At 45.6% G+C, this 21,354-nt stretch overlaps 1 protein-coding gene across 3 annotated transcripts in view; it reads left to right on the top strand.

Annotated features, from left to right (window-relative positions):
• The window catches only part of ITPKB (inositol-trisphosphate 3-kinase B), a 112,333-nt gene that overhangs the window by 65,672 nt on the left and 25,307 nt on the right, over positions 1–21,354 (top strand). For all 3 annotated transcript variants that reach the window (XM_073338692.1, XM_073338694.1, XM_073338693.1), the window contains exons 3-4: positions 19,525–19,624; positions 20,398–20,611. In XM_073338692.1, the coding sequence (XP_073194793.1) occupies positions 19,525–19,624; positions 20,398–20,611 (314 nt within the window). The remainder of the gene's footprint in view (positions 1–19,524; positions 19,625–20,397; positions 20,612–21,354) is intronic.

A 21,354-nucleotide genomic window follows, 5' to 3' on the forward strand; every position in this document is an offset into this window, starting at 1 on the left:
TTTCACTTGGTTCCCCCCTGCAGACTCCCATTGCCCCTGCACCTGGAACCTCCCTATGCATCCAGATCCCCCACTGAGCTGCCTGCACCCAGACTGCCCCACACCGAACCATCTTACCCCCATCTGGATCCCCCCACACTAAGTCCCTCTGCACTTGGATCCTCCTGCCAGGCTGAGCCTCCCTGCCCACAACCTGTGTGCCTGGCGCAAAAGGGGCAGGGCCCCAGGGTGTTTCTGTGGCAGGCATGGCCCTTGTGCTGTGTCAGGGTAAGGTTCAGCCTCACTGCCGAGTCCCTGTCCCAGGGGGCAGGGGAGGCTGCAGGGTATTCTCCCACCTCCATGCAGCCAATGGCCTTTGCTCCCCACTGCCATGGTGGAGCTTCCACATTTATTTATTATATATAAAAAAAAAAGTGCAGAATTTTAAAATATTATGCACAGAATTTGATGCAGAATTCCCTCAGGAATATGGGGCACTGTACAGCTGTGATGGTGGGACTGTGAAGGGGGTGCTGGACAGTAGGGGCTCTATGGGTGGGGAAGCTGGGTAGTGGGTATGGTGTGCAGGGTGCTGGGCAGTTGTGGTGGGAGGTCAGTGGGAGGAGTCTCTGGGCAGGGGGTGCTGGGCATAGCGGGTCCGGAGGCATTGGGATCTGTGGGGGAGGTCTCTGGGCGAGGGGGCACTGGGCACAGGGATCTGTGGGGGAAGTCTCTGGGCGAGGGGGCGCTGGGCAGGGGAGCAGTGTGGAAAGGGCATGCTGGCAGCTCAGGGCTGGAGGGGCCAGTGTGCATCTAGCAGTTGTGGGTTTGTAAACAGTGCCCTTGTGCTGGGCTGAGTGGGGCCACTCCTGCTGGGCTGCGCCTCATCGCCGCCAACTGGCCCCTCGCTCTGCGGACTGCCCTCCATCACATGCCCTATTTTTCCAGTGGGAGCCCACAAATATGTTTGGCGCTGGGCCCACAAAAATTTAATCTGGCCCTGATGTCAGGGCAGGATTAAACATCTGTCTGGGAATACATCTGGAAATGACAAGTTATTCACCTACGTTGGTGCTCAGTATTCAGTGAGGGGAGGGGAGGCTTTAGCTTATGAGAAAAATAAACTTTGAGCTTGGCACAATGTACATACCCTATTGATGGCCTCCGGCCAGAGTGATCCATAACCATTTGTCACCTTGGCCTTTGTCCCCCTTCCATGGCCATACTCATCTCTCCCATGTGCCCTGTTCTTATAAGACCACTACTTTGCGTTACAAAATAGCTGTTGGGCAGAGGCTCTGATTTACAGAAGCTACCATGGAAGTGGAGAGTTTTAACTCCACTTGTCAAAGCATTTGCTGTTGCTATTCCTATGTGGGAGAAACAATTAAACTTTAAATAGCACTTTAAATCTTCAAAGTGCTGTCCAAACATGAACTCATAACTCCAAATATAAACCAAAGAGCTAAGCTGACTTGAAGGGAATTGAGAGGTCAGGGCCCTTCAGCATTACTTATTCATAGGGTTCAGTCATGTCTGTGAAATTCATAATCCGCGTCTCTTAAAAATGTGTTTCTTACACTCCAAGTACTCAATGCATGTGGGTGAACACATGGCCTTGTGACTGAACTGCTTGTTCTAAGCAAATGTGATTAAAGTAAACTTGTGATTCACAGCAGAGCAAATGCTGTAAAAGTTCCCTTTTCCCCAAAAAAGCGTGAATCATTGAAAACGCTTATTCGGTATTTCTCAGTCTGTTTGGGAATTATATGTACTTTATAGAATGAAATTTAGCTAAAGGCAAATAGTGCAATGGACTTGCCTGGTTAAATGGGGATGAACTGCACAAAATATCTTGAATGTAAATATACTTTTAAATCAAAATATTGTACTTCCATTTTGAGTTGTTGTGGGGTTCCGGAGTGCATTGTAACAACAATTCTCTTGTTGAGTATGCCTTCCAAACAGGGTTTCTAGAAGGTTTTGATTTTGCGGCTATTTCAGCAGGATTTGGAGCTTTTGCACTCAATAGCATGTAAGTAGCTTTAAAGCAAAGTTAAGTAATTTAATAACATTGTTAAAACCACCACCAAGCATAGGGAAAACAATACACCACTTATTTACAAACTTCTTGAATACTATTCACTATTTTATCATGCTAATCAACATGCTACAAATCAGTCAGCTCCTCCATTGGCCAACATCATCTCTGCCTTTTGCAGCGCCAGACTAAACAGACATCTTGTATCATCATGCCTTAAAAATTGCCCAATTTAGGCCTGGGACTAGGAGTAAGCTCCAAAGTTGACGGCAATCCACCAAGAATGCCCTACCTTGGGGACTTCAGTACCAGGGATAACTGCTATGGTGATACACAGGGAGAGAGTTTCTCCTACTACCTAAATTCCCAGCCACTTATGCCTTTATAGCTAGTAGGCAACACTTTGAACTGCACCCAGAAGTGAATATGAAGCCAGCACAGAACTCCAAGTCCTACTCTTCTGCCTACTGGCTTTCTCATCTTCCATGGTAATGACCAAATATCGCTAAGGAATCTGTAAAGTAGTAGTCTTTTGGGTTAAACAAACTAGCCCATTAAAATCCACCTGCTACAAAATGAGAGAGACATACAAAATGTCTTAAGATGTACTTCTGACTCTCTTATCATTTCATTTACTGTGATCACTTGTACACTTGATAAACACCTGTATGCTTTCTCCTGGTCATGGCAGCAGTGTCCACATGTACAGTACAAAGCAGTAACATCGAGCATTTCCCCACAGCTGACCATGTTGCTAGCTATCTCGCCTCCAAGTGCACAGGTGTCTCTCGTACTCCAGATAGGCTTCTTACCATGAACCTGTTCTCTGTTGGAGTTGCCACCCACCTAGAAACTTTCCGGGTGGCTTTTTAAGAGCTGAATATCATATGGCTTTCAAACTGCAGCCCTTAAGACTCTTTTTGGGCTATTGAAATTGCATACCAGCTGGATGTTTTCGTTCAGATATTCTAGTCACAGATATGACTGGAGCTGAAATAACCATTTCCCCAGCAAGAAGGGATGAGTTCTGTTCTCAAAACTCAGATGGTAACCCACTGTAATTCCAGTTCAGAGTCTATACTAGCCGAGTGGCCAGGGGTTGAGTTACTGGTTGATTTGCATGAGGCTGGGGGGGTAAGAAGTACCCTTGCGGGGCAGATAAAATGACAATGGGAAATGGGGAAATCAATATTGCTTCAGCACTTTCAGGCTGTTCTGTGGATCAGCACTAGTCTCTGGCTCATGCTTTTTAATGCCAAGCTAGAAAGACTACAGCAGAGGCAGTTGCTGAACTGAAGTCAAACTTGGAGATGGAGAAACAGGGGATGTAGTGCACAGGGCTGCTGTTGTAAAGAAATCAAACAAGTCTCCAGAGCCCTAATGCTGCTTCATCAAAGCCCAGGGCATAGATTCCGTTAGCATGAGTGGTGTTGGGTCGGGCCCCAGGAGAATGTGTTGCATTTGTCAAGTGTGTGAAACGGAGCTGTCTGAAGTGAATAGCTGCTCTGTGCCTTGCTTACTATTCACGAGCACTTCACACCAATGGGCTGCAGGTCTCCCGGATTTTTGGGGGGATAGCTGCTTGGAGTGTGGAGTTCTGTCTGCCAGCAAGGGTATTTATGATTGATAGAGTTCAAATAGTTTAAAGCTTGCCATCCATTGAGGGAGCAGAAAAACCATGTGACTTCAGTATGTGGATGGCCGCCTAAAATAGCGAGTGGCTGTTCATGAACTACTCTGACTCTTGGGCTGAGAACTGCCTGGCCAAAGGAATTAGTGTATACTTAATGAATGACAAATACATTCACTGAAATCTGGATTGGTTCCCAAACAGAAATAGGCTAAACTTGTCTAACTCTTTTTCAATTAATAATTCAACCAGCTTTACTGGAAGGCCAGTTATGACTAATCCATATTAGGAAGTTTTCAGCTGTTACTTTAAAGAAAGGGCTCTCTCGGGAGGAAATATATAATGGAGATGTACTCATGGGTCTGCGGCTCAGTAAATTCTGAGTTCTAATCCCAGCTTTGCCCTCAACTTTCTGTAAAGCCCTGGGTAAATAACTTCTCTGCTTCTGTTTCTCCTACTATGAAGTGGGGAAGTATTGAGGCTTTATCACTGTAGTGTGAAAAACCTAAGATTGAGACTGGTTGTCTGTAAAATTCAATCATATTCCGTGATGCTCCCCATCCGTGGATCTCAAAGGGCACGTCTACACGGCGTTGGGAACCCATGGGAGTGAGCCCGTCAACCCCGCCTGACGGACTTGGGCTAGGGGGCTCACGCTACCACTCCAATAGTAGCTGTGCAGACCGCACTGTGAAGTTGCGGCTCGGGCTGCGGTGTAGGCGCTGAAGCCAGCGGCGTGGGGCGGCCTTCCGAGGCTGAGCCCCAGCTTCAAAGTGCTGGCCGCACAGCGATTTTTAGCACGCTAGCACAAGCCTGTCAACCCAGGCCGGCCTCAAGGCTTGCTCCGAGGGGTTCCAAGAGGCCGTGTTGACCTACTCAAAGCGACTTGTAAATGCGGGAAGCATCGTTGTTCTCATTTTACAGCGAGGAAGCAGAGGCTTGGACTGTAAACACGCAGTAACAGAAATGCTGAGGATAATGTATATACTCTGCCTGCTCCCTCAACTGCTATATCTCCTTCTAATCTTTAGTTATACCAGAGAACTCATCCTCTCATGGCTGCATTTTTTTCAGCCTGTTTTCTTCTTTCCTGCATGGGCGGCATGAAGAACGAGTCTAGCTGCCTTGCATGCTGCCATCCCCCAATATGCTGGAATATTTTTAAGTGATCTAAACAGATGTTACTAGATTCCACAAATAGCTTCAGGGCTACTGCAGCAGCCTTCATAGGTCAGCAGGAATAGCTAAGAAGGCAGAGCACGGTGCTGTGTTAGGAGTAAAGATCTGGGAGGGTGGGCTCATGGAGAAGCTGTTCCTCCTCCTCCAGATGGAGACCGCTCCCACTGAGGTTAATGGGAGCGGCTTATATCTTGTGTGACACTGACAAACCAGTGTCAGTGTGACACTGACAGGCCAGCTCATGCCAAGGTCCCCATGTCTCAGCTGACCACTGACAAATACATCGCTGAAAACAGTCTGGTTCACCTTATCCCTGTTAAAATAGATATTACAATCATAAAATTGTGTGTAGCCTCTGCTGAATATCCGTGAGTTGCTGCATTAATCTCACTGATAACACCAGTATCCCATATTGTAAAGTACTATTTGAGCATTTGCACTGTAAACCTCTGGTGTAAATCACCAGACAGGAGAGAGACATGAATTAGTGTGAAATGCTGGTCTCCAACAGGCTGTGTTATGTCCTGCCTGGCTGGGAAGGCTCATCGATACCGGACTGAGTAGAGTTGAACACTGAAGAAGACAAAAGACCCCCTCCCCCAGCATGAAGGCGAGTCTTTTTTTTTCTTTTTCTTCAACTTCAAGGTCCAAGAGAAACAGACAAGGTTTTCATTTCGAGGCCAAAAGACCAAAAACACGGCACTTAATCACAGCCTTGGATAGGCTAAGAGACTACTTACACTTGATTTTAGGAACAGTTACTAGACTTGATCTTAGCTCCAAGTGATTGCCCTTTGCATGACACTTAGGAGTGGAAAGAACCTGTGATAGGCTCCAACAGAATTTCTCTTGGCCTCATGTGTTTGAGACAGTAAAAAAGTGTTAGAATCTTCTTATGTCAGAAGCATAAGAGGTTAAAGGGACCCTGCAAGGCACCTTTGCAACTTTTGTCCATCCTTAAGGAGGTGTTTGCCAGAGTGTCTCTAGTTATCATGGGACCACTACCCAATCCTTTTAGGAATGGAAAGAAGTATATACTGGTTGTGGTGGACACTAGCTACCCTGAATCCACAGCACTAGCTAATATAGAAGCTGAAGCTATGGCTACTGCCCCTAATCACTGTTTTTAGCAGGGAAACCTTATCCGACCGTGGTGTAAATTTCATGTCTGTAGTTTTCAAAAAGTTATGGGAGTTGTGTGGAGCGAGGCATATAAAGGCCACCATCTATTATCCAGAGATTAACAGTCTGGTAGAAAGATTCAATGGGACATTGAAGTCTATGCTGAAGATGTTTGTTACCTGGGAAGAGAATGAGTGGAACATGTCACTCCCTTATTTGTTATTTGCATACAGGAGTATACCCAAAGAGTTTACAGGGTTTGCCCCCTTTGACCTCCTTCATGGGAGACAGGTGAGGGAACACCTTAATGTAGGGGAGCATGTCACTTGTTTTAAAGAGAACGTAAGAGCTTCAATAGACTTAGTGCATCAGCAGCTTGAATTGAGTCAGGTGTCTCGGAAAGCTTGGTCTGCCAGGCATGCTGGAGAAAGGTCTTTCGATCTGTGTGACTTGGTGCTAGTGTTGATTTCAGTGATGAAAAACAAGATGCATGATTGTTGGGAAGGACCTTTTGAGGTGATAGAGAGAATGAGATCACTTAGGATGTAACGACACCCCCTGGTGTGGGTGGGAGCTGTGCAGATAGTACATGTCTAATGACTGAAATCTTACCATATAAGAAAGAGATGGTGGTGAATATGATTTGCTGTGCTGATGAGGAAACATTTACTGCCCCTTTATTTGATTTGGTCAGGGAGAGTCCAGAGCAAATCTCTTCCTTAGAGCATCGAGATTTGGAAGGGTTTGAACCCAACCCAAAAGCAGGAAATGTTGGCCCTCCTGAAATACCACAGGCAGGTATTTTCCAACCGACCAGGTTTAACTAACAAAATAGTGCATTCCATTAAAACTAATGGGCCGCACCCTGCTCCAGCAGAGCAGACCATGCTAAAGGTGAAATGCAAAGAAAAATTCAGGAGGAAGTGGAGAGCATGCTAGACATGAGTGATCTCTAAATCAGAAAGCCCCTGGGCATCTCCTATTATGATGGCACCTAAAAAGGGATACAATCGTGAGATTTTCTGTTGATTTTAGATGGGTGAATATCATCACCCAGCCTTATCCTTACCCCTTATCCTCCTGGATAGAGGATTTACTAGATGTATTGTGGGGGTGAAAATTTATAAGTACTCTGGATTTGACTACTTTATATAGGCAAATGACCTTATATGCTGATGCACCGGAAAAATCTGCTTTCGTAGAGGAATCTGGTTTATATGAGTTTAAGATTATGCCTTTTGGGTTAATTTATGCAGGGGTTACTTTACAGAGGTTTGTCAATAAGGAGCTGCAGGGTTTACAGACCTTTGGCATGGCCTGTGTAGACGAATTGCCTTTTTGTTAATGACTCTAGGCAAGACCATCAGAACCATGCAGGAATTGAATTATAGAGGCTTAGAGAAGCCAACCTCGCTGTCAAGGTGTCTGAGATAATGCAAGAAGCCAAGGTCATTCAAGAAGGGGGCTATCTTTATTTAGGGCACTGGGTGGGCAGTGGGTTTGTTTGCCCTGATCCTTTAAATCAGAAGCCATTTGGAATTGGCCTGCCCCACAAACCAAGAAGCAAGTCTAATCCTTCATCAATCTGGCCAACTGTTGCCGAAGGTTTGTAAAGGGGTTTAGTGATGTTCTGGCCTCCATAACAGACCTTAAAAAAAGGGGAAGCCGGGCCTGTGAAAAGGGCTTTAGACAAAGCCTCTTTTATGTCCTTAAAGAGCCAGTTTTGGTCAGCCTTGATTTCAGCAAACCCTTTGTGCTGTGAACTGATGCTTCTAAGATTGGGTTAGGTGCAGTGCTAATGTAGGATGGGGTGGGGGGAAGAGGCATCTCATTGCCTTGAGTAAAAAACTAACCCTCCTCCCGCACTGAACAGAACTGTGCTGTCATCAAGTGGGGTGCTATGCCATAGTTTGGGCTATTATGCAACTTAAGCCTTCTCTGTATAATAGAAAATGTAAGGTTCTAATGGGCCACTCACGGCTAATATGATTGCACTGAGCCAAAGGGACCAATTTGAGACTATTATGCTGGAGTCTAGTTCTACAGGAGTTTGACAGGGAGATCATCCATATGAAGGGAAAAGAAAAGTTAGTTATTGCTGCCTTGTCAAGGATAGGGGGACCCTGAGGTGTATTCAGGAGCCTCGGTGACACTCCTTCCTATGCCATTTTTGTGTTGGGGTTGTGATGCTGGGAGATCAGGTGCTAGATCATGTCAAGATCTCCATGCCTCAGTTGAACACTGACAAATCCATAGATGAAATCAGTCTGGCTCACCTATGTGTTAGCATTGTTCAAACAGATATTAGAATTATCAGAATATGTTTGGACTTCATTGAATACTTGTGAGTTGCTGCTGCATTAATCTCTTTTAGACAATCTGTATCCCAGATTGTAAAGTAATATCTGAGCATTTGCATTATAAGCCTTTGTAACGGTGTAAATCACCAGACAGGAGGGAGACATTAGTTAGTGTGAAAAGCTGGTCTCCAATAGATGGTGTGATGTCCTGCCTGACAAGGAAGGCCTATCGACACCAGACTGACTAGAGTGGAATATTAGAGGATAAAAGACTAGTTGTTTACTCTACCGCCCTCGTCCCCACCCCTATGAAGCTGAGTCTTGCAAGTGAATTCCTCCCATCCGCTGAGTTTGCAGCTCAGTGCAGAAGGGGGAAGGGAATAAAAACACCTAACAAGGAGGAGCTGTATCTTTATGCTGCTTGGACTCTGGGGGGCCAGGATTACTAGGCATAAGCAAAAGATCCCTAGTGCTTAGCCACATAGAGCTTGCTTAGCATAGACACTTCTATTACTTTGGATATTTAAGATTGTAACTCATTTGTGTATGTATGTTTACCTGCTTTAACCTTGTAAATAACTTGCTTGTTTCTTTTTCCTATTAATAAATCTGTATTGGCTAGAAGTGTCTTTGGTGTGAGATCTAAGGTGCAATTGACCTAGGGTAAGTGACTGATCCTTTGGCACTGGAAGTAACCTAAATATTGCTGTGATTAGTGGTGTAAGGGACCATTTATCACAAAAGCAGACTCACCTGGGTGGCGAGACAGATCATAGTACCCAAGGGGACTGTCCGTGACTCCATTTTAAGGCTGTTATAGTGCCTGAGGAGTTTACACTTGATGATTGGTTGGAAAAATCTAAGTGTAGAACTCATAACCAATTTGGGGTTTGTGTCCTGGCTCTTAACAGGCTGCTCTAAGGTTGGTACTCAAGCTCATTGGCCCTGTAGGGCAGCTTGACAGGGTGAACAAGCCCTTGTTATGTAGAATTATACTGATTCTGAAAAAGCATAGCGTCTAACTTCACAGAAATAATACACACACTACCATATCCATGCAGTACCAAGTCTCTGTGTGTGACGATGGACTCTCTGGGAGATGTGGTGAGATCTATCCTAGGTACGGTACCATAGTATCTGATCACTTCGCAATCTTTAATGTATTTGTCCCCACATCAACCCTGTAAGGTCGGGCTCAGCTATCATCTCCCTGTTACAGAGGGGGAACTGAGGCGTAGGGTGACTTGCCCAAGGTCATACAGGGAGTCTGTGGTGGAACAGCGATTTGAACCTGGGTTTCCAGAGTCCCAGGCCAATGCCTTAACCACTGACCATCCTTTGTGCAAAATTGGGCACTAGTCATAAGAGTATCTTTGCTTTGCATATACCATAGTGATGCTTGCAGTGTAAGAACTGGACTGGCATTTGCTTAGGACCAGATTTTGAAAGAACTGCTGAGGTTGAATCCCTCATATGCATAAATTAAATGCTTATTTGACTAGACAAAAAAAGATCCAAAGCCTTTCCTTTATGTTGTTATGTCCATTATGTTAGAGCTAGTGCTCTAGCAAATAAACCCGTCTCAAGCCAGTGCATCTATACCAGCAAGAGACACAGGAATGGGGGGTTCCTAGATGCGGGACAATGGGTATAATACGGAGTGTCAACTGCTGAAGATCTCAAGGACAGTTCATTGCCTTTTCTTTTCCAGTGAGGTGAGGGTGTTGGCTCTTTTTGTGGCTCTCACAGTGGCAGCGGACAGCAAAGTTGCTGATTGGACCAACTGGATGTCCAATATGGAAGCCGATGGAGAGTAGGAATGGTCTGATGATGGAACCAGAGAAGTCATAAGATCACTGTCTCTCTTCTTTCCCTGCAATTGGGAAGAAGGAATAGCAAATTCTCCACTCTGAAAGGAAGGAGCACAACTGAGCTCTGTTACAGGTTCCTTCAGGTCTTCTATTTAAAGTCTCTTTAGATCAGCACTGTTTTGCTCACTGGTGTGCCAGAACATTCCAGTGCTCTGAAGACAGGTTTGCAAAGTTGGTTGCAGAAATGAGCTATTCAGCCGGAAGCATCTGCCTGCCCGGGCTTGCATACAGGTTGTGCTGTGGCAATCGGCACATCAGCATCTTATACAATGAATAAAGCTGTCCTTCTTATCGCTTCAGGAGGTAAAAGGTTTTCCCTCATGAAGGGAAACAATCATCACTAGGGAAACCTTAACTACTTTTTAAAGACTGAAAGAAAACATATTCATTCTTTTAAACATGGAAAACTAAATGGCCTCTTTTTCCCTTGGCTGCGTGTACCATGGCCTCAGAACAGGCTGACATACCGTGAACATTGTGGGCAAACACTCTCTCCTTTTTTTGACAGGTTTCAGAGTAACAGCCGTGTTAGTCTGTATTCGCAAAAAGAAAAGGAGTACTTGTGGCACCTTAGAGACTAACCAATTAGTTAGTTGGCTGCAGTTTCCACGATATGCATCTGAGGAAGTGAGCTGTAGCTCACGAAAGCTTATGCTCTAATAAATTGGTTAGTCTCTAAGGTGCCACAAGTACTCCTTTTCTCCTTTTTTTAGTACTCTGCTGAGTGTTGTGCAAAATCTGCCTTTCTCTATTGTGAGACAAGACAGTAGGTTCTGGAAGCAAATTGCTAACCTTTAAACCTGAAATGTGGTTAACTGAACCCTCCTCTCCCCGCTCCCCACCTGTCCCAAAAGCACTTCCAGGTTCTGCTGAAAGACACTGAACTTTGTGTGACTTGTCACAGTGCAACCAAGCAACCCCTGTGGCTAGAGTTCCCTTTTTGGTGGGACTGATGCTTTCACTTTAAGTCTATGGGGCAGAGAGACTTGCTGCACTGCAGGTGTGCACCAATCCCTTGAGGGTATTTTGAACATTGCACACTGTGACTCCTAGCAAGCCTAAGGGACTGGGAGGGTGGTGGGGGTGGGTGAAGGGAGTGCAGGGGACAGAGTTCTCGGTAGGTTTTGCAGACACTGCAGTCTTTCAAGCATTGCACGAGAAGTGAATGGCTTGCAGTGGTCATTTTAAGGACTTCATTAAATGCATGGGTGGCCATGGACAGTTTTTCAATAAATGCTGGGGATTGTTGACTGTTAACGTGCCGCACACAGGGACGTAGGACTGGAAGGGGCCTCCTGGATCACTGAGTCCAGGCCTCTGCTCTGGCTGGCAGCACGACTGTATGTAATCCTGTTCATACGTTTGCCAAGCTCTGTCTAGGAACTAGTTAGCTTTCTTGCCCAGCAAACGTAAAACTCAGTACCAATTTCTTGCATGGATTTTAGAAGTTACTCAAGTTTAGAAGTTACTCAAGTTCACACCCTCCTGCCGTGTCTACTTGTGAAAATGAAAACCTAGAGGGTAAACTGTCAAATCCTAAATGGGGAGGGAGTGTCTGGAAGTGGAGTTAGGAACCTGGGTTCTATCCCTTCCTCTGCCCTTGACTCCCCTTATCCATTCACTCTTTCCAATATGAATGCAATATAATTAGGGCCTGAGTTTTCAGAAGAGCTGAGCATCTATAGCTCCAATGAAGTGAGTGGAAACAGCGGCTGCTCAACACCACTGCACTGGACTGTGGATCACAGCCTCCTCCAAAGACTGCCTCTTGACATCTCCCTCAGTCTGTTCTGACTCCAGACTCTTTCAAGTTCTAACTGGAGTGACGTCGTTTTTAGGATACGGAGTAATCACTGACTGAAGGTGCCCCAGGACGCTCATCCTCTTCCAAGCCTGAGGTAGACTTCAGTCTTGGCTAACATAATGTGCTCGTATTAAATAACAATAAAGAAATAATTCAGTACAAGCCTGACTCAAGCAATTTGCAGGAACAATTGGCCCTATAAAACTGTTGGATGCCATAATTGCAGCTAATTAACCTGGTTGCCACAGATCTCTGGCTCAGTACAGAGTAAGGGGAAGTCACTCACAAAGCAATCTGTAAGGGAAATAATATCAATTAAACCCCTTCAAAATCTGTACCAGGAAAGGGAGAGGGAAGGAAGGTCTCAGAAGGTGCAACTCCTTTGACCAGTCATGCCCCACCTGTTTAAAAGAGAGCCATCTGCGATAGTGCAAATATACAGCAAACCTCAATCTCATCAGTCACATTTTGTTTATTTTAATGAATCAAAATATTTCCTCTAAACTTCTGGGTTGGCACTGAGTTCTTGTCTGGTTTTTCCATAGAAGCTCTGTTGACAGATAGGGGAAACCCACAGCCTGTCTCAGCCTCCCGATAAGTAACGTAAACACAGTAGATAAATCAGTGTTTTCTCTACCTTCCTCCCCCATATGCCAAAAGGGAGCACTAGAATTAAACGTCTGACCCTGCAAGGCATTGAGCTGCCTCTCCTCCCCATGTAGGGCACTTAGCCGGACTGGCCCCAAACTAACGTCCAAAGATGCACAGACGAAAGTTAGTCAGTAGCTACTCCCTTATTGGGACAGAGGAAGATGTAGCGAATCTGCAGCTACTAAGAGTTCTTGCAGAAGTAAGTCTACAGAGTTTACTTCTATAGCTGTAATATTTAGCCTCACTGCCACATAAGTGTCTTAGCCTGCCCCAGGGGGCTCTTCACTGAATATTTTTTCATCACTGCTGAATAGTTTAGCACAAAATAGCTAATCCCTCTGCATTTGCTGCTGCTGTTAAAACAGATTAGATGCACTGAGAGAACACTACATTTATAACACCTTCCCTAGCTGCCCCACTTATGCACTCTCTAGTGGTGCTGCAAAGTTATATTAAATTAACCCTTGCACCATTAACTGGAGAACTGGCTCTTCCAAACCTCACCTAAGGACACCATACATGCAGCATCGCTGTGCATGTCATAGACCCCGATCATGCAAAGAACTTAAACATGTGCTTCATTTTAACCATGCGTAGTGCCATTGACTGCAGTGCATACAAGCCTTCCTGAAATGGTCAGACACATGCATAACTTCACCAAAACCACCATCTTGTGGACCAACTGACACTTCACTACGCTATAACACCACATGAGTCTTCCAAATAGGCCGGTTCCCGGTGGTCCAAAGAATAATTTACTCTGAATATCTGTGCAACCACCTGCAAGTAACACCCCCCTAGTAACTACATATGCAGTCTGACCTACACAGGTAACTGTAGGCTTGATCTGATACCTAGCTCAGAATAAGTTCTTGAAGTACAAATAAAACAGTTACATTAAAGCTTGGAGGTGATGCTCTTCCACGGAACGCCTCACCAAAGGGCCTGTTTAAAAAACCTTGTTGCCTGGACTGCTGTGTTCCCATTCGCGGGTGCCAGCAGGAGTGTGTGTGTGTGTTTGGGGGAATGCTTGGGCACTCCAAGGGCCTGGAGCCCCCCTTGTGTCAGGATGTGTTTTGGATGAGGACGCTGTGTACCTAGGCAGAGAAGCCTGGAGCCATGTGGGAGATTGGAATAGGGAAGGGGAAAGCTGTGGGGTGAAGAGTAGGCTGGGAGAGTAACCCCCCGAGTGGGAAAGTTTGTGGTTTCTGGGGCCATGGAAAGGTTTGTGGTCACAGTGAATCTTGACAGAGTAAAATAATCCGTGTCTCCTCCAGGAGATGTTAGATCTCATTTTACAGTGGACAGAAGTGTCAGGCAGCTCCCCAGTTCAGTAGGGCAGTTGTCCCTGGCAAAAATTCTTACTTGTTAACCACTACAGTAACAGAGAAGCCAAACACTTGTTTTTCACCTAACCAATCAAATGAGCTCTGTGTGAGCTAGCCAGCAAAACAAACTGCTCTGGCATCCTGGGCTGCGAATAATACACTGTAGGCCTTGGGCTGATGGCACAAGAGATCTCTATTGGTGAAGCAAACTTTTCCTTGTAAAGCTGGGAAGTGCTTATCACAGGCCAAATATAAAATAAAGATGGCTCCCAAAGGAATAGAGACTAAGCACACCCTGTCTTCTCTAGTCTTGAGGATATGCTTGAAACGATCCAAACGACTATTCCTTGGTAGAACTATCCAACAAGAGAGAGGCATGGTGGGCTAATGTATGGTGTTTGGAAAATACCTGAGGAAGATGAGGGAGAACCAGCACCAACCTGATAGCAGAATGCAAAGACTTATTAAGGATGTAAACTAAAGAGGTTGCTCTAGGGGTCCGAGCACAGGACTGGGAGTTAGGAACTCCTGAGTTCACCTTCTAGCTCTTAGTTCTTTTGGGGACTTGACAAGTCACTTCACCTTTCTATTCTACTCTGTATAGGTTCTTACACTGCCCTTGTCACCACTGGGAGACCTCAAGTGAATTTCTGCCTCTGAGAAACCAGGTAGAAATGGCTCCTGAGGAGTGGGGTGGACTGTGACATTGGGTACGTCACATGGTATTTGATAAGCTGAAGCTATAACAGGCTGCTTATTTCCACACACTAGAAACGCTGCAAATCATGGCCTGAAATTTCCCAAATATCCCCATAGAAAACTCTAGCAAGTCACAGATGTTCGGGGGCTTATTCCTTCACCCGCTTACTTCCCTGGTCCTTCTCACGTGAACAGAGAGCAACAATACCCAAAGTCTAAAGGTGCAAACAATTCGATGTTTATTGGGGTGAACTTCCAGCAAGCATGATTCCAGTTTCCTTCCTTAGTGTTCCCCTTCCCAGCTCTGACACTACAGAGCCTTACCTGTGTCCCTGTTTCCATCCCCCCCCCAGCAAAACATGACTCCAATTTTCCCACCCCATTCCGTTCCCATTTCCCCCTTGCTTCCTGATTGACTGCAGACTATATAGTAAAACTTGTATAGCTTTACCTAAACCTATCATTTTACTGAAATTTAACTAACCAATCCTAACGTATTGTAACATGATTATTTAACCAATTATATCCCACCATCTTAATTAGTTTACACCCAGCAAAATTAATTATACAGCAGACAGAAACAATCACAGAACCAGACAGAGACCATGCAAATAAACAATAGCAAAGTGGGAACTATAATAACAAAACAATACAGAAGTGAGGATTTCACAACTACATCTATAAAGACATAAGGGTTTCCCAGCTGTGTCTATTGATAAGTGAGTTCTTACCAAACAGAAAACTATCAAACTAAACTTCCTTTTATATCCTCTAGGCTCTTCCCTTTCTCTGGAGGTGATAGATCAAATCACCTTTCCAACAGCTCCATATTGCCTTATTTCAATGTGACTAGTTTGGAATGTGAGGATGTGACCAGTCGCTTCCCAGCTTATGGCTGCCTCTGCTGCTTAGCCAGAGATGTTAGCCTGAGAACAGGGCCTCAGACTGTCACAGTAAGAGAAGGCCCTTACACCAGCAGACAGTGATTTTGATTCTTTCTTTTATACCTCTGTAACTAGCTAAGTGATAAGAATACACCTAAATTCTTAAGAGTATAGGCCTTTATAGACAGGCCTGAATATCTATATCCTAACAATAGGCACACAAGTATACTCCTGCTTCACCAAGGTCATCTGAATTTAACAAGAGCTGACTTCTGCAGCTTGATACAAACATTGCCACTCTACTCAAAATCCTCTGCACAGCCGCTCCAAGTAAACATCTCCGCCCCTGAAATACAAGGCCACTCAGTAACACTTTAGGTTCTTCCCCCCATCGTGGCACCTCCTTGATTGGATGAAGGGTCTGACTGCTTGGCAGGTTTTGAGGTACTGTGTAGTATGTGCAAGCCTGCTGGAAAAGCAGTAACTCTAAAAACAGGTTGTGCACTTAAGTGTGGCTTGCAAACACCTGTCCTAGATTTGCATCTGAACCATTTCCTGGGGATGTAAAGTAGCAGGAATGTGCTGTGCTTTGTAGACATGCTGAGGACAGGCAACACTGGACCCTGGTTCAGCTGGCCATTAGGTCCCTATCTTGCTTAACTGAATAGAAAGTGCACTCTGTCGGTTCAGTGCCCGCTAGTTAGCACAACAGGTTAAACAGTTGCCAGGGGCAGGGGTTTAGCCCATCCCAGAGTTGTGAGAACTCTATTTTCTTTGCTAATAAGGCCTTCTGTTCTGGTGTAAGGGAAGAAATCAGACAGAATTGACAGAGCAAGACTTATCTGGATATCTCTCAAAGCCTCTGCTGGGGAAGGCATTGGGATACTCCAGGAGTCACTTGGCATCGTTTAGCTCATGCTTTGAAATCCATCAAGGCTTTTGCTATAAACCTCTAAGCACCGAAAAACAAAATCTTGGCTCGAGAACAATCATTGCCTTGGCTTGTATCCTGGGACTGAGTGACTTATGTTTCTGCCTTGGTGGGAGGATTCCCCCTTTTATTTTAGACAAGTTGGGTCGCATTGATCTGAAGCCTAACTTGCAGACTGGAGTCCTTTTTTAAATCAATCAATCAATCAATCCATCAGTGACAATCAGAACTCAATGTTACTATTTTGAAAACAAAAGGAGGGGGAAAGCCCCTGTGCACTCTGCCAAGAGAGAACAAAGAACAGCCAAAGCACACAACTTCTGGCATTTTACTTGGAAAGAAAGCATTCATCCACATGTCAAGTAGGGAGCTGCCTTCTGCATTCTTGATCCAACCTGACAAAGCTGCAGCTTGAATAATTAAATCCTGAACAGCAAAGTGCAAAAGAGACCAAGGACCCTGGTGATCTTAATGGTTTGGAAGCTTCCTTGACAAACGTTTGGTTTATAAACAAGCCCAGGACCAGACTGACACCCCTGATTCCCCAATAACTACTTGGAGGGTTAGTGACCAATCCATGCACTCTGGCAGGAGAGATGGTACACCCATCTCCCTGTCCTCCTCCCTGTCCCCTCCCTCCATTGTGCATCCCATACAAGAGCCTGACACCCCATGGAGTGCAGGGACTGCTCTCTCACTACGTCCCACAAGGGACACTCAAAGAGCTTGGCTTGTTTAGCTTAACCAAAAGAAGGCTGAGGGGAGATAGGATTGCTCTCTATAAATATATCAGAGGGATAAATACCAGGGAGGGAGAGGAATTATTTAAGCTCAGTACCAGTGTGGACACAAGAACAACATATATAAACTGGCCATCAGGAAGTTTAGACTTGAAATTAGACGAAGGTTTCTAACCATCAGAGTGAAGTTCTGAAACAGCCTTCCAAGGGAAGCAGTGGTGGCTTCAAGACTAAGCTTGATAAGTTTATGGAGGGGATGGTATGATGGGATAGCCTAGTTTTGGCAATTAATTGATCTTTGACTATTAGTGGTAAATATGCCCAGTTGCCTGTGTTGGGATGTGAGATGGGGTGGGATCTGAGTTACTACAGAGAATGCTTTCCTGGGTGTCTGGCTGGTGAGTCTTGCTCACATGCTCAGGGTTTAGCTGATCGCCATATTTGGGTTCAGAAAGGAATTTTCCTCCAGGGCAGATTGGAAGAGGCCCTGGGGGGTTTTCGCCTTCCTCTGCAGCGTGGGATACACGTCAATTGCTGGAGGATTCTCTGCACCTCGAAGTCTTTAAACCACGATTTGAGGACTTCAATAGCTCAGACATAGGTTAGGGGTTTGTTACAGGAGTGGGAGAGATTACAGGTTTGTTACAGGTGGGAGAGATTCTGTGGTCTGCATTGTGCAGGAGGTCAGACTAGACAATTATAATGGTCCCTTCTGACCTTAAAGTCTATGATTCTGTGATTCTAAGGGTACCTGGCCCTACCTCACCCTTACTCCCTTTGTAAGGTCAGTCTAAAATCTGATGCAGCCTGTTCTCTCTTGCATATGGCTACCCCTGGAGGCAAAGCAGATTCACACTCCCCCTTCCTTGGGTCCATGCTTAAATGGCATAATCTAGTGCATGCTTCTTGTGGTTTAATGTTAATACTTCTAATGCCAATGGCCCTGCACTCTATCAAATCACACCAAGATAGTAAGAGAACCTGCTGTCTCAAAACTGAGTTCAGAGCTTCAGATAAGTGGCCACCCCACATCTGTGTTTCTCTGTTGCTAAGACTTCATACAGCTGCTCTTAGCAACCTTGATGTGTGCAGTGGTCCAAACTCATACAACGGTGACTTTCAGCAGGATGGCTTAGGAAATTAAAAACTTTTACCAGTTTTCTGTACCCAGATCAATTCCCTCTCCCTAAATGCATTGGCTACAATATTAGGTGCCTGGCTCTGGCCTGTGACTTCACCTCAGGTAAATGCCGTAAGGACTGGGGATGTTGGATTGCTCGTTCACCCCTTGCAGACCGATAGGGAATGAAACTTGGTTCTCCAGACTGTAGAGAATGAGCTAGCTGCTCTCCTACGTGCATTTTTAAGGTTGAGCAAATGAAGGTAACTTTAATGTGCACTTCCAAGCTGAACTCAATTGCTCCCGAGACGCCAGGACAAAAGCACCGGTTGTCTCATCTTGTGCAATTAGGCATTTTTCCATTGTTGTTGTTGTATATAGCCTGCACAGATTGTTTGCACAGCCTTCTGGTATTGAGATAAGAAATATCTCTGCCTCTTACTAGCTGTGTGTTCCATCAGAACAATCTAGGGAAAACAACTTTCTTCAGGAAAGACTGCGTCTTTGAAAGAGGCTTTCCTATGTTTGAGTACAGCCCCGCCTTGGTTCACACAAGTATTTATACTAATAAATCTATCTAACAACAAATACCATATGTCAGAAGCGAACTGTTTTCTCAAATGTGCTGACTCCTTGGGTTTGGCTCATCAATCAGACACTCACGGACTCAGTACTTAATGACCAAAGCAGCTGTCTTCCAGTGGGAACAAAAATAGGCTTCTCGCTTGTGGATCTGAAGTGGAGTTTTGCCAGCCTGATAAAAGCTGGCATACCTGCAAAATCTTATTAGGACTCCTAGAATTCTAACTCATGAGCTGTCCAGGGTGCACTCCAGAAATGAGCTGACAGCCTGTCCTCTCCTAAAGGGGAAATTTAAGAGATAGAGAGAGGATAGCAGGTGACTCTCCTGTACGTAATGCAGATGGGTACTCTCCTGAGCCAGTCAGCCTGATTCTGCTTTCATCCGTGTAAAACTAAAATTCCATTCACTTCAATGGAGTCGCTCTTGATTTATGCCAATGTGAATTGATAATTGAGATCCAGTGACTTATTTGCTACTAGCCCAGCCTGGCACAGGAGCAGAAGAGAAAGGTGAGGAACAGTGTTCCCTGTGCTCCTTTCTCTTCCACCCTTTAGTGTTGTCTTTCTTTTCCCTGGTCCCCAAAATCCACAAACTTGCTCTCTGAGCCAGCTTTATGAACAGCAAAAAATTGACCCACTATATGCCTTTCTCTGTTTCCTTAGAGCAAGTCATGGCGGAAGATCAAAAATATGGTGCAGTGGTCCCCCTTTGTTATGTCCTTCAAGAAAAAGTATCCTTGGATTCAACTAGCAGGGCATGCAGGTATGGAAGGTTGAGCTGTGCCGTGTCATCAAGGGAACCCTCCATGGTGTGAGACTAATGAAGATTTGGGAAGTCTCCTGATTGTTCAGTTAATCAGCTGTGTTGGCCTCAATTGTCTCTGTGACACTCATTAAGTGCTCACCTTGAATCTGTCTCTGGGGAAGCAGGGCCTTGAGGGAGGGACTGATCTAAATGCTACATTGCATCATGTGGAGATGAAGGAGATCCCAGTGTGGGCATGCTTGTGAAGTGTAGTGTTATCCCTGCTGCCCGATGCTGGAGTTACTCCTGTCACTCAAGCAGTAGAGGTTTGTGCTCGGCTGATGAAGGTTCCAAGTTCAAACTCTGCCGCTTAGCCATGTGTGGGGGTGTTACTCTCCTTCATCAGGCCCTGGAAGCTACCATGATTAGAGGCAGTGGTTCGGGGGCCGGGAAAGGAGTGATAGAGTCCCCTCAAATGAGTAGTAAGAGTAGTACATATAGCTTTGACTCTCACTTGAGGTCTGTCATGTCAGATCCTGTTAACTTTTGATACTGATGCATCCGATGAAGTGAGCTGTAGCTCACGAAAGCTCATGCTCAAATAAATTGGTTAGTCTCTAAGGTGCCACAAGTCCTCCTTTTCTTATGTAACACTCAGTAGCAGTTCATTATGCCTTGATTGTTCTGGGTGGGGATGTCAGCAGGGGCTTGAGGCTTCATGACTATCTGCCTGCTTTCCTCTGTGAAGGGTCTGCACCCGAGTAAGCACTGTGTTGCCTTTTGTCTCTCAGGTAGCTTCAAGGCTGCAGCCAATGGCAGGATACTCAAGAAGCACTGTGAATCTGAGCAGCGGTGCTTGGACCGCTTGATGAACGATGTCCTTAAGCCCTTTGTTCCTGCCTACCATGGAGACGTGGTGAAGGATGGGGAGCGGTACAATCAGATGGAAGACCTGCTGGCTGAATTTGACTCCCCCTGCGTTATGGACTGCAAGATGGGAGTCAGGTTAGTGCTGCTAGGTGCATTGGCTTGTAACTGAGTAGAAAGGAGCAGCCTGAGTTCAAGAATCCAAATCCAGTGCTTAAAGCAACATAATACCCGAGTAAAGACTATCCAGAGCAAACTGGCTACTCTGACAGGCTCACCTGGCCATAGATGACTATTGCCCAGGGCTCTAGAGAGGGAAGCCAAGCGGGTGTGGGTGGGAGACACAAGAGGAAACCTGGGCTGGGAAATGGTGGAACAGACTCCTGCAGTCACAGGCTGGTGACTGTAGTGTACTGTGAAAGTGGATTGCTTGGAGCTGCAGGGGGCTGTTGCATCAGTCTGCACTAGTAGCCCATTTCTGTTCCAGGGGTCTGGGGGTGGCACTTTTGAGACAGTACCTTGCCCTGCTCTCTCAGCCACAAGGGGCACTGATCTAAGGGGGGGGGGGCACATTTCAGGAGTTGTATAGGGGTCAGAATAGAGATCCTTGAATGAAGCAGCTTTAAAAAGAGGTGAGACACAGTGAGAGAGCCCTGCTTGGGAGCTCCCACCACAAGTTGCCTTAAGTCCAGGCAGGGGTAGCATTTCTTGGACATCACACACCTAGACTAAAACACAAGCAGTGCTGTTGCACACCCGCCTCTGGCTCTGTGGTGAAGAGCACCAGGGAGTTGCACCCCTCTCTGAAGGAAGAACAGCATTTACCACCTAATGTTTTACACTATCAAAGTATATTCTAGCGTGCTGAGACAAGGTCTATC

Source organism: Lepidochelys kempii, chromosome 3 (assembly GCF_965140265.1).
Source record: "Lepidochelys kempii isolate rLepKem1 chromosome 3, rLepKem1.hap2, whole genome shotgun sequence".
Lineage (NCBI taxonomy): Eukaryota > Metazoa > Chordata > Testudines > Cheloniidae > Lepidochelys > Lepidochelys kempii.